Source organism: Capricornis sumatraensis, chromosome 5 (genome assembly GCF_032405125.1).
Source record: "Capricornis sumatraensis isolate serow.1 chromosome 5, serow.2, whole genome shotgun sequence".
NCBI classification, from domain to species: domain Eukaryota; kingdom Metazoa; phylum Chordata; class Mammalia; order Artiodactyla; family Bovidae; genus Capricornis; species Capricornis sumatraensis.
In genome coordinates this window covers 91,467,629-91,480,336 of record NC_091073.1, presented here as the reverse complement: position 1 = coordinate 91,480,336, position 12,708 = coordinate 91,467,629, and the positions used below count along the sequence as shown (strand labels likewise).

At 38.5% G+C, this 12,708-nt stretch overlaps 1 protein-coding gene across 15 annotated transcripts in view; it reads left to right on the top strand.

Moving 5' to 3' along the window:
- Nucleotides 1–12,708, top strand: part of CADPS2 (calcium dependent secretion activator 2) — a 563,191-nt gene that overhangs the window by 533,354 nt on the left and 17,129 nt on the right. For all 15 annotated transcript variants that reach the window (XM_068972950.1, XM_068972951.1, XM_068972952.1 and 12 more), the window contains one exon: nt 2,086–2,193. In XM_068972950.1, coding sequence (XP_068829051.1) covers nt 2,086–2,193 — 108 coding nt within the window. The remainder of the gene's footprint in view (nt 1–2,085; nt 2,194–12,708) is intronic.

Below are 12,708 nucleotides of genomic sequence, written 5' to 3'. Positions count from 1 at the left end.
ATGTTTTCTGAATTTACTAATTTTTAGTGTTTTGACAAAGTTTGAGAGACACGGAGAGAGATCCTTATCTTACGGGCTTCAAATGTTAATAGTAGCTAATAATCCTGTACAAATTACCCCGCCTTTTCACTGGAAATCTCAGTATAACACCACTTGCCCCCAAAGAAGAAAATCACCTAGGTTTCTCTTGAGTATCCTTGCAATTATTTAAACTTTCAAACATTGCTGATGAGAATTATGTAGAAAAACAGCAAAATGAGTTTGGTAAGTTTGGAATATATTTTCTGCATTGTGTAGGAATGCTCTTGAAGGAAAGATTAATAAAGACATTTATATAAATAGTTGTTTCTGGTTATAACTAGTCATGAATTTTGTTATATCAAGGTTATGTTTGAAAGTATCCTTCAGTGTATGTGATATAAATTTCCCTTTAAGCTATGTATAAGAACAGTAAGTACTTCCTGGGATTTTCAGTGCCCAGAAATAACTTTGTTAGCAAAAAGTCAAATTAATTTTTATTAATGAGATATGCCAATGTCTGCACTGTGCACTGGTTAAGAGATGGGCAGTTTTATCACCGTATATAAACTATTATCCCTCCCCCCAAAAAAAGAAGTGATAAGAACTTTCTGTCTTTCATTTAAGGAAAAGGCATGACCACTGTCCTAACATCACTCAGAGGTATATCTTGTCTTTCCTGCAGTGTTTTAGTCGCTCAGTCATGCCGAGCTCTTTGCAACCCCATGAACTGCAGCCCACCAGGTTCCTCTATCCATGAGATTTTCCAGGCAAGGATACTGGAATAGTTTGCCATTTCCTTCTCCAGGGGATCTTCCTGAATAGTTAAATGATTCACATCCTCTTTCACCTAATTTCCTTATGTTACTTACTTTTGTGAAGAGTCCATTGATGGCTTATATAAGTGCATCCTACAGATATGAAATGATGCACAACTAACTGACTTATGTGGGCATCAGTTTCACCATTTCATCATATTATTACCCTATTCTAATTAAATGAATAACTCAGTACAGAATATGAATCAACTCCAGGTATAGAGTATACAAATCATCTAGTCAAGCTATGTGAAACTCTATAAAGAACTAAAGATAAGTTTAGAAGGAATACTCCTGAGGAACCATTCAGAGTTTCGTCCCCTCCTTGTGCAGATTTTGTAGATTCCATAGCAAGGAGGACTTTTATTAACTGCCCTGTCTCATCTAACATTAGAAGATGTGAAATGTTGGATAACTTTGGAAAATTAGCTAGTCCACACCTTTGGCTCTTCATAGGAGACTAGTTCATCCATAGTCTTATCGCATTTCTAAAATAATATAAGTCCTTGAGGTAGTATTGATAAATACGGATGAGCCGAAGCAATGGATAACCCACCAAATTTTCATTTCCTTTTTATTTTGTAATGCATTAAATGTTTTTTGTTCAATATCTCCCTAATAAGAAAACTTATTCTGTGTTCCTTGAACACCCATAGTAGTTGAGGAAGGCAACCCAAGGAAAGCTAACATTTTTTAAATATATATGGATAAACCAGCCAGAAATGCTGAAAAAGAAGTTGTAGTTGCAATTAAGAAATGATTATTGATTATGGGAATTTTTGGAAAAATTTATTTATACTGAGCATATTGGCTTAGCAAGGTAGACATTTTTTATAAAAGGTATCTACTATCTTACAAGCACATATTTCTAATCATCTAAATGATGAACAATAACTATGACCTCAGGTTATAGACCTCAATAATAAACTTTTATTTACTTTAATTATGGAATTTGAAGGTGTCCATTGTTGATCTTTTTTTTTTAATTACTGATGCAATGGGCATGAACTTGGGCAAGCTTCAGGGGAGGGTGAGGGACAGAGAGGCCTGGAGTGCTGCAGTCCATAGGGTCACAAAGAGTCAGATACGACTAGGCAACTGAACAATGACAGTTGTTGATCTTAAGCGTATTTTTCTAGTGTAACTTTTGAAATGATGTAATGAATGAAATTCTAGGGTGGTGATTAAATAAATTTTCACAATCAAAACCTAATATTGTTTTATTCCCCGTGCTTTTTCCTTACAACAGAAACCAGGAATGGATCTGGCAGATACCTATATTATGTTTGTTCGGCAAAATCAAGACATTCTTCGAGAAAAGGTCAATGAGGAAATGTACATAGAAAAGTTGTTCGATGTAAGTAGCTACTCTTCCAGAGCCAGCTGGCATTGTAGATGTACTGCGAAGGGAAAAGTTGCATTTTGAGGGTGTGTCTGCAAATCACTCTTTTTTCCTTTTTTTTTCTTCTACACAGCTAATAGTTTATTGTTTTGTTTCTTTGACTGCTGACAGAAGTCTTCATAGATTTTTTTTCCTGTACTTGAAAACTGTCACTATTAGAATGAGAATCTCAAAATCATTCAAAGGTTCATTTTAGCAAGCAAGAGGATATCCAGTTCACCGTTGCGTACAGTTTACATCACTTGCCTTTGCAGCAATCCGTAAACAGAATAATACTGCAATGTATTTGGCCCCTAGTATAAAAGTTTTTCTTAAGTCAATATGATATTCTTCATGCAAACAAAGAAAAAAGTCGCAGTAAAGCCAGCTATCTGCCACTGTACTGTTAGTGTGTCTTTTCATCTTGTTTTCCAGTACTAAGGTTTGCTAACAGATAGAATGCTGCTCCGGTCTCGTGGAGGTCTTCACAGAGGCATGGCAGCTCCTAGAAAGGGGAGGTTGTAGTTTTAGATGCCTTGATCCACAAGTTTCATCCACTGAGTATCTGTAAAAGAGACTAAGAGAGCAGTCCATTTCAATAACAATGTTGTCACTTATTTGTAATTAGGCAGCAGTCAGTTCAAGGGAAATGGTACTTTGCTGATGACATAACTTTGCATAATCCATTCCATTGCTGATTCTGATGTGTAATATTTGCTCTGAACTGTATTTATTTATGTACATCTTCTCTGCATTTTAGAAATGCTTTTCTGGCAGTTTCATTTAATTATGCAAGTTACTGCAAATGTTTTCACAACAGCAATTCACGGGCTTCATGGTGACACTTCAGCTGTGGCAGTTACAGAAGGTCTTGCTACGTCATCCTCTCCACCATGGTCTGTCGTGTCAGTGTTTGCTGTTTGTTGGGTTGGGTGGTCAAAATGAGCCTTCTCTTTCGTAGTTTATGTTTCTAGCCTCTACCCAGGCTGCTTTACAATAAAAGTATCATCTGTTTTAATAAGCTAAGTGTTAATATGTGTGAAGAGAATGATTTCCGAAAAGCTTTGATGCCCTGCAGGGGTAGAAAAATTATCATCCATCCAGCTGGCTCTTTTACAAAATACTGAAACCGTATTAGCAACTTCTGCTTCCATTTGGTATTGCTCTGAATTTACGAGCATATGTTTCACTTCCAAGTTCTCTTTTACTTTTTTTTGCTTATGTGGTAATTTTCAAACATGTTGAACAGAAAATAAGAGTTTATGTTATTCCCGTTATGTTTCTTCTTGATATAGTGGAAGCACATTTTCTATGTTGAAAAAATGGTAGAGTCATTCTACAAATAGACCACTACGCATGTCTGTGTGTGTGTTTCTGCGTGTTACACACTTCTTAACATCTTCAATTTTTTGTCTTGGTGACCTTTTTACTACAGAACTCATCCTCAGTTTGTAACAGACGTAGAATTTCTTTCTTCGTAAAAATATTTCCCGCTTCCACTCCCCTCCATTCACCAAACTTCTTTTGAGGCTTGTGTATGGCAGCAATTGACAAAGGGAGCTAACTAAAGTAGATGCCAGGAGGCCAATGTTAAAATGGTGTTCTCGTTCTATCGTCATGGCTATAGGGGTATATTGCACTTTCCTTCCAATGCCTAAGCATCAGGCATGGCTGTAGGTTTGCTTCTAAAAGGAACCCATAACAAAAAACCATTCTGTTTTGGTTGTGAAGGTTTTGTCATTTTGAATATCCCCAGGAGGACATTGGACTTGTTATTTGTAAAATAGTTACAGTGTCCTTAAACATTCTAATATTTTTAAGTTGCACACTTGTATTACTGTAATTAAAAACAAAAAAGTAGACTCTAATTCTATTGATATGTCATTAAGAATAACATAGATGAGGGGGTACTAAGAGCCCCTAATTAGCCAAGACTGAATTTGCCTCAATTACAGTTAGTAAATGAGAGGTTATCAAGTATGTGTTGAAAGGTAAAGTAGAATGTGTATCTTAAGCAACAAATCATTACCAAGAGACATTATATAATTATTGGAAATCCACTTGGCTGTAGCTTAAAATAATATTGTTAGGTGTCAAGAAGCAGTTGAAAATAATGACCCTATAAATACTGTTAGCAACCTGAGTCTATTACAGATAAAAGATTGAAAGGAACAATTTTATTCAGGCATCAGTGACAAACTTTTGCTATTCCAATTAAAGTGTTTCCTGAGTAAGTAAGGGAATGGAGCCTCCCACCTTCAGATGCAAAGGGAAATGTGTACACACACAAGCACACAGCAGTGAGTCATTACGTAGTGGTTTTAACCAACCTAGATAAGAGTACAGGGGCTACAGTATGAGAGCTTAATTCCTTATAAAAGATATGCTTTTTATCCAAAGGAAATTTGCTTCATTTTAGAATATATACTAATATTTCTACATAAATCAATTATTCTACAAAACACTGATCCTGCCTCCAATACCAACACTTTAAAAAAGAAATCAGGTGTTTTACTAAAGAATCTTTTTCTGCGTGATGCCCCATGCATGGAAAAGACTGCTGAAAATTCTGTGAAACTTGTCCTAAGAGTAATAATAAATTACTCATGGTGTTCCTGGTCTTAAAATCCTTTTGATTAATGAAGCATCTTAATAGTTCCTAATTTGAAGGGAGATATGTGCTCAGTCGTGTCTGACTCTTTGCAGCCCTATGGACTGTAGCCCGCCAGGCTCCTCTGTCCATGGGATTTCCCAGGCAAAAATACTGGAGTAGGTGGCCATTCCCTTCTCCAGGGGAATCTTCTGACTTAGGGGCTCAAACCTCTTGTGTCTCCTGCATTGGCCCACAGGTTCTTTACCACTAGCGCCACCTAGGAAGCCTGATAATAGTTCCTAATATTTCTGACTAAATACCTTAGGGTTCTGTTTAAATAATTGTACCAGTGACTAAGGTCCAAAAAGATGGGCACTGCCCTAGATTTGTGTCCATTGTTTTGGGGCTGTACCATGAAGGAGGATGGTACCTTTTATCATTGTCCATGAGCAGCCCACACAGCCATACACCATCACCCTTCTTTCTGAGCATCCTGCATTGCTGTGATTATTGTTTTAGCTTCTATGGAAGTTTTTTGGTTTCTTCAATGTGTGAAAGAGGGAGGTGACTAAAATATATATTATCTAAAAGGCCATAAATAGCATAATCTTAGACTTTTAGGTCAAATCTTGAAGTATTAAAACTAAAGTATCATTTGAAGATCATGGTTAATATCAACAGATATCAAGACATTCTGCTTCACTCCATAAGTTAAACTTATAAAACACTTTCTATTTTAAACAGAAATAACTTCCGAAAAATGTTCAGTAAATGATGGCAGATACCGTATTTAATAGAAGGTACTGGGTTTGACTAAGGTATTGGGTTGGCCAAAAAGTTGTTCAGTTAGTGAATACATTGTTCAGTAAAATTCATCATGAAAATGAAAAAAAATATGACTTTTATTGTTACTTAAAACCGAACAAACTTTTTGGTCTACCCAATACATTCCTAATTTTTTCAAAGTGTCAAATTATAATTGTGGCCTTACCTGTCATCACTCCTCTCCCTAGGGCAGCTCCATGTACCAGGAAATGTGCTAGGTTCTTGACCTGTGTCATCTCTAACCTGGGTAGATGCTTGCACGCGTGCCAAGTCACTTCAGTCATGTCCGACTCTTTGCGACCCCATGCACTGTAGCCCACCAGGCTCCTCTGTCCATGGGATTCTCCAGGCAAGAACACTGGAGTGGGCTGCCATTTCCTTCTCCAGGGGATCTTCCCGACCCAGGGACTGAACCTGGGTCTCTTTCGTCTCCTGCATTGCAAGTGAGCTCTTTACCACCGGCGCCACCTGGGAAGCCCTGTGGGTAGATGCTGTCACCCCCATTTTAGCCTTATTTTCAGGTTAAGAAATGTCCCATCCAGAGATGATAGAAGACTTGTTACATACTAAATCAGACTTTGAAATTGTGTCACTCTAGTTTCAAAGTCCATCTTATGCCTACCATACTTCCAACTCAATGGACATGAGTTTGAGCAAGCGATGGGAGATGGTGAAGGACAGGGAAGCCTGGAGTGCTGCAGTCCATGGGGCGTGAAGAGTCAGACATGACTGAGTGACCGAACAACAGCTTCAGATTTACAGAATTTGAAATGATAAAACAGTGTTTGGAGGAAGAGGACTGGACCAGGAAGCCAGAAACCTGAGTTCTAGCCACAGTTCTGCCATTGACTGGATAAGTGCACTTCAAGAAGTTCTGTCAGCTGTCTGAAACTCAGTATAGATAGCACATGTAAACCAAAGAAGTTGGTCTCGAACTCCACATGGTTTCTGAAATCCCTTCCAGATTTTAAATAGTGCTAATTTTAGCCGTGGCGACAAAAGGTACTAGGTTGCTTGCATGCCAAGTCTTGCACCCCAGAGTATCAGACAGTTCTAAAGTGTTTTTGTGATGGCCAGGTGAAAGCAAGAAGCAGTAGCAGTTACAGTAGATAAGTAGAAAAGAGATTTTACATAAGGAATGTCATTTGATATTCTATACAGCTATCACCATGGTTCTGAATCCTACAGGTAGAAAAATAGTTGGAACCTGTATATTCTGTATTCATGTTAAGTCTTTCAGAATGACCAGAATATCTTAAACGGAGGCTGTCTTTGCTTGTCAAGTGGTACACATACTGAAATCTATATGTGAATATAATATTCCCGGAATTGCACACTATATTCTTGTAGCTTATATTGTACAACATGGGAAATAAAGCCAATATTTTATAGCAACTGTTGTTCAGTCATTATGTCTGAATGTAGTATAACCTTTAAAATTTGTAAGTTACTACAGGTACACCTGTAACATACAATATTGTGTGTGTGTTAAGTTGCTTCAGTCACATCTGACTCTTTGCGACCCTGTGGTGTGTGACCCGCCAGGCTACTCTGTCAGTGGGATTCTCTAGGCAATGATACTAGAGTGGATTGCCATGGTTTCCTCCAAGGGATCTTCCCAACCCAAGCACTGAACCCACATCTCTTATGTCTCCTCCATTGGCAGGAGAGCTCTTTGCCACTAGCGCCACCTGGGAAGCCTTAATATAATTAACATATAGCAACTATTTTGTTGTTGTTCAGTCACTGTCATGTCCAACTCTTTGTGACCCCATGTACTACAGCATGCCAGGCTTCCCTGTCCTTTGCTAATTCCTGGAGTTTGCTCATATTCATGTCCAGTGAGTCAAGATATTGTCTAACCATCTCGTCCTCTGCCACCCCTTTCTCCTTTTGCCTTCAATCTTTTCCCCAAATCAGGATCTTTTCCAATGACATCCATACATGACTACTGGAAAGAAACCATAGCTTTGACTATACTTTTAAAAAAGAAAAGAATTAAACTTAGTGATTATCATTGTATTTTGAATTTAGCCAATGGGAAAAAAAAAGCTCACATGTTAAATTTACCTTGCTGCTGCTGCTGCTAAGTTGCTTCAGTCGTGTCTGACTCTGTGCGACCCCCTAGATGGCAGCCCACCAGGCTCCCCTGTCCCTGGGATTCTCAAGGCAAGAACACTGGAGTGAGTTACCATTTCCTTCTCCAATGCATAAAAATGAAAAGTGAAAGTGAAGTCGCTCAGTCGTGTCCGACTCTTACCTTAAGACACATTAAAAAATTGTGTCTTATCTGGGTCAGAGAAATTTAAAGGAAGTTCTCTAGCAGAAGAGAATATGGATTTACCAGAAGTTCTGCTTTATAGGTAATCTCTCTTATCCCAACTTATAAAACATCATTGTCAGTAGCTGTTTAAAAAATGCTAGCAAATCAAAACCATTCACAACTTGTCTGATCCTAATGTAAAACCATGGCAATGCTTTTCTAATTCTTTCTTTGGAGAAGAGAATGGCAATGCACTCCAGAATTCTTGCCTTTAAAATCCCGTGGATGGAGGAACCTGGCAGGCTCTAGTCCATAGGGTTGCAGAGTCAGATGCCACTGAGCACGCAGCACAAGTCCCATTTTTAATGCCTATTATGAGGTTTCTTCTCACACTGTCAGGTTTCAGGAAACACAGAGCTTGCCCCAGGTACCCATGGGTCAGCAGAGAGGCTGGACACTTTCCCAGAGAGCTTTGAGTCTCTGGGTTGAAAAGTCGTGATGTTTCAGAAATCAAAACTGACGCTCACAGTAATTGTCATAAGAGCACCCTCTTATAATGGTCACTTATAATGTCCAAGAATATCCCAAATGCTGAGGCTAGTAGGGGTCAACAGAAGTGCATCCCGTTGTCTGGGAGAGACACTAAACCTACCTAACTCTCTAAACGTTTGTGCCTTTACAAGGCATTGCCCATCTTGAGACCCTCTGAGACAATTTTGTTTTAGCTCTCATGTTGCTGAAGACACATCAGGGTGCAGTCTTTAATTGGTAAATCATGCAGATTAAACATTCTCTTGTGTTATAAACTGATTAAATATTTAATTGTTGAGTTTCATCTAACGAGATTTTTTTAATTGTATTGTGATGTCTTCTAAAGTTAAAAGTAATCCTTTAAATGATAGTTAATCAGTGATATTCATCCACATAGTGCTTTGTAAAGGATTAATTTTCAGGACTTTCCTTGAAAAGGATTCTTTTTGGTAAAGAAACTCGAAGCATTTTAAGTAAAACTGACTTCAACAATGTCAGTAAGTTCATGGCCATTTTAAGATATGGTAAGGGGGAAAAAAATGAAACTCTTGCAAGTGAATATGCTTTTCAAAATAAAACTAATTTTGCACTTCTACCTCTTGTTTTTCTCTGGACTCCCAAATAGAAAAGGGAGGAAATGCTCAGAGTTTTCGAGTTCAGTGTTTCACACCCATGCCCAAACTTTCTGATTCAAGAATTTATTCATCCTCAGTAAGATTGATGCTACTAGTCTTAATTTATTTAAAAATTAAATTAATTTCATTGGTTTTCCAGAAATACTTGAAATCCACAGAACATGAGTAAGAATGGCTGCTGTTAATAGATAGTAGAATATATTTAGAACTGTCTACTCTTTCAGTCATATTCCTTGGATGAATTTCTTTATGTGTATAATTAGCCACATTACAAACAAAGGCTGGAACCCAGTAAGACCCATTCAGAGAGCTTCTTTGCCTTCTTGCATTTCTTATAATTCCATAATATTATAGATACATTCGCTTATATATGACTGTCAATTTTAAAATAACAGTTTTCCTGTTTTCAACGTTATTTCACTTTCAAGTGACAAACAAGTTGTTATATCCAAGGGTCCCCAACCTCAGGGATCTAATGCCTGCTGATCTGAGGTGGCGCTGATGTGATAATAATGGGAATACAGGTTACAATAAATGAAATCTTCTTGAATCATTCCAAAACCGTACCCCCCAACCCAGTCCATAGAGAAATTGTCTTCCACGAAACCAGTCCCTGGTGCCAAAAAGGCTGGGAACCACTAAATCAGTATAGATTCTGATTACAGAGTATTTTCTCTTCAGTGTTGTCTCTATGTAAAAAGAAGTCAAATATAAAACATTAACTTGGACCCGTCCATGATTTTCCTATCAACAATCAAAATCGAACGTTACTATCACTCTCATGTCCTAACCATTGTTTTGCTTTTCCATCACTAGAGAAGATGAATGATGTAAGCTCAGTGATGTACTTGAGACCAAGATCATTTATTTCTACCCACTGTTACGTCATGTACCCTGGGGTCACCTTATGCACTAAAGGTAGATCAGAAGCTTGACTGTTTCTTATCCATGTTCATGTCGCCTCTCCTACATTTTAACAATTTCTTATTTAGCAGCTTTAATATACTGTTTTCCAGGGGGTGTTTTTTAATGTAATTATATGTATTTGTTCCCACTTCATTTTATCCACAGTATTTGTACTCACATAGAAGTTGTTTGACCTCTTTTAAGACAGTTGTAGTCAACACTTGTTCTGTATATGGTCACGTCTGTTTCAGCAAATGACATACAAACCTTGCTCCTTACCTGCTTCTCCTCCCCCCCGCAAAGTTTATTTCTCTTCAAAACCTCTGCTCTCGAATTGCAGCTCTTTCATTTTAATCATCTTTATTTTAATGTTGAGTTATCATTTGTAAGTGTAAGAATTTATGAAAGAATCTACTTTAGATGTACAGTGTATGCCAGAATGACTTTGGCAAGTCCAGACGTGGCTCCTCACGGCCAAAGGCCCTTATTTGAATCTAAGCTGTTGGTGAATGAAGACCTAAGAAACCTGAGCTCAGCGTGCCTAATTGCCTAAAAGAAACTCCATGAGAAAAAAAAAATGTATTATAGCCGGTTGATCTTATTTCTTTGATAATTCAAAAGAATCTTCAAGAAATATGTGGACTTCTCCCTTAGATTCTTGAAATGTGATCACGGGACACAATTGTCATTTGGCACATGCCCAGAAATACACATCTTTGCATGAGGCACCTGGACATATGTGGCAGGTCTGGTAGAATCAGGCTAATTAACAACACAGGCTTAAACAGGCACCTCATCTGGCAGTGCAGTTAGTTGCCTGATGGTGCTCAGCGGGATCGGGTAGTGCTTTTTATTTTTCTATCCTAATGGTCTGCTGCCCACCTAATTTTGCCTTATTGTCAGTCACTACTTACCGCAGCTTGGGGCCCTCCCAGGAGGCTAAATTATTATCAAAGGATTAGGGAGATGTAGCCTTGCAGCTCTGACATTTCTGATTACTTGTCTATGCCAGAACACTAATTAGCTGTGACTAATTAAGAAAAATGTTCCTGCCATAGAAAACCATTTAAAAGAACTAAGAAGTAGGAAAGCAATTCAAAAGCTGAGCAGTGCTCAGATTTGCTGATGCTCTTTAGATTTCCACCAGAGCCTTAACTCACCTTTAATTGTGCTCAGAATTTAAAAAAAAAAAAAATCTCACTTGTGAACTGATCTGAGGTTTTTGCTTGAATAGGAGAAAAAAAAATTGGGGTTGATCACTTAAAATCACTTCACCATGGTAAAACTCTCTCTGATGAATGGAAGATGTCAAAACTTGCATTTTCCTCAAGAAATTTTTCTAAACATCAAATGCATAAATGTGTATTTGCTTTCATTCACCCAAGCCAGTGACAGTAACTTAATAGTCATGGAAGAAATCAGAATATTCCCACTCCTGATTTTATCAAAGATAGCTGAAATAATTACAAGCAACATGTTGAGCAGTTGAAAAGTTATTTAGTATTGATTGCTCACTGCTTTCACATGGATGATGGTCTGGAAACTCTTGCTTCTCCACATAGAGCCTGGCTTTCCCTCGGTGGCTTTGCATGCTTGCACTGCAGCTGGCTACCAGTGACTTATTAATGAAACTACCCAGGGCTCCCCTAAGACTAGCCATCGCCATCAGTTGGCCAGTGTGATGTTTTCATAGAAACGATGGCTACCATTCTCCTTATCTTCAAACTCAACTTCATAAGCAAATGACACATGGCTTTAAAGCCATTTTCTGTGGTTGCTTTTTGATCTCCTCCTCCATCAAACACGCCCTCTGCAATCCTCCCCCTGCAGCCTTACCTACACGGTTGGTGCCATTCACAAATGAGCACAGGAGTGGCGGCCAGAATGCCACCATTGACTAAGTCCAACTGAAAACACATTCTGTGTCAGGAAACAGCTGTTGTAGTAAACCAGCATCATTGTGGCAAAACGGGGTGTTTGTTAAACTCCTTGAAAGGAAACCATATAAACAATTTTCACAGGTACTTACCTAAACTCAAGAGCCCTCAATTTCTTGATCTCAGCCCAGCCCTACGTAAGACACCATCTAAATTTCACTCTCTTAAAATGGACAAAATGTTTTATTTGAAATAAAGCAAGTTCTAATCCTTACCTCACCTAAATTTTTCATGCTGTTTTTTAAGCCCATTTCCCCTTTTCTTCTCAGTGGAGAACAAAAAGCAGGTAGCCAGCATCTCTAGGGAATAATCCTTCCTATATATGAAGAATGTTAGTAAGACACCTGTCATCTTTGTCTACTCCAGGATAAATAATCCCTGTTTGCTCTACTTCTCATCATAGGCCCCTTTTCTAGCCCTTTAATCTTTTGGGGGCTGTCCTTTGAAGCTTCTCAAAATGCTCTGTGTCATGCTTAGGCTTTGAGAGTCAGGAATTCGTTGTTGTTGTTGTTCAGTCACTAAGTCGTGTCTGACTCTTTGCGACCCCATGGACTGCAGCACACCAGGCTTCCCTGTCCTTCACCGTCTCCCAGAAGCTTACTCAAACTCATGTCCATCAAGTTGGTGATGCCATCCAACCATTGCGCCTTCTGCCACCCTCTTCTGCTCCTGCCTTCAACCTTTCCCAGCAGCAGGGTCTTTTCAGATGAGTCACTTCTTCTCATCAGGTGGCCAAAGTATTGGAGCTTCAGCTTCAGCATCAGTCCTTCCAATGAATATTCAGGACTGATTTCCTTTAGA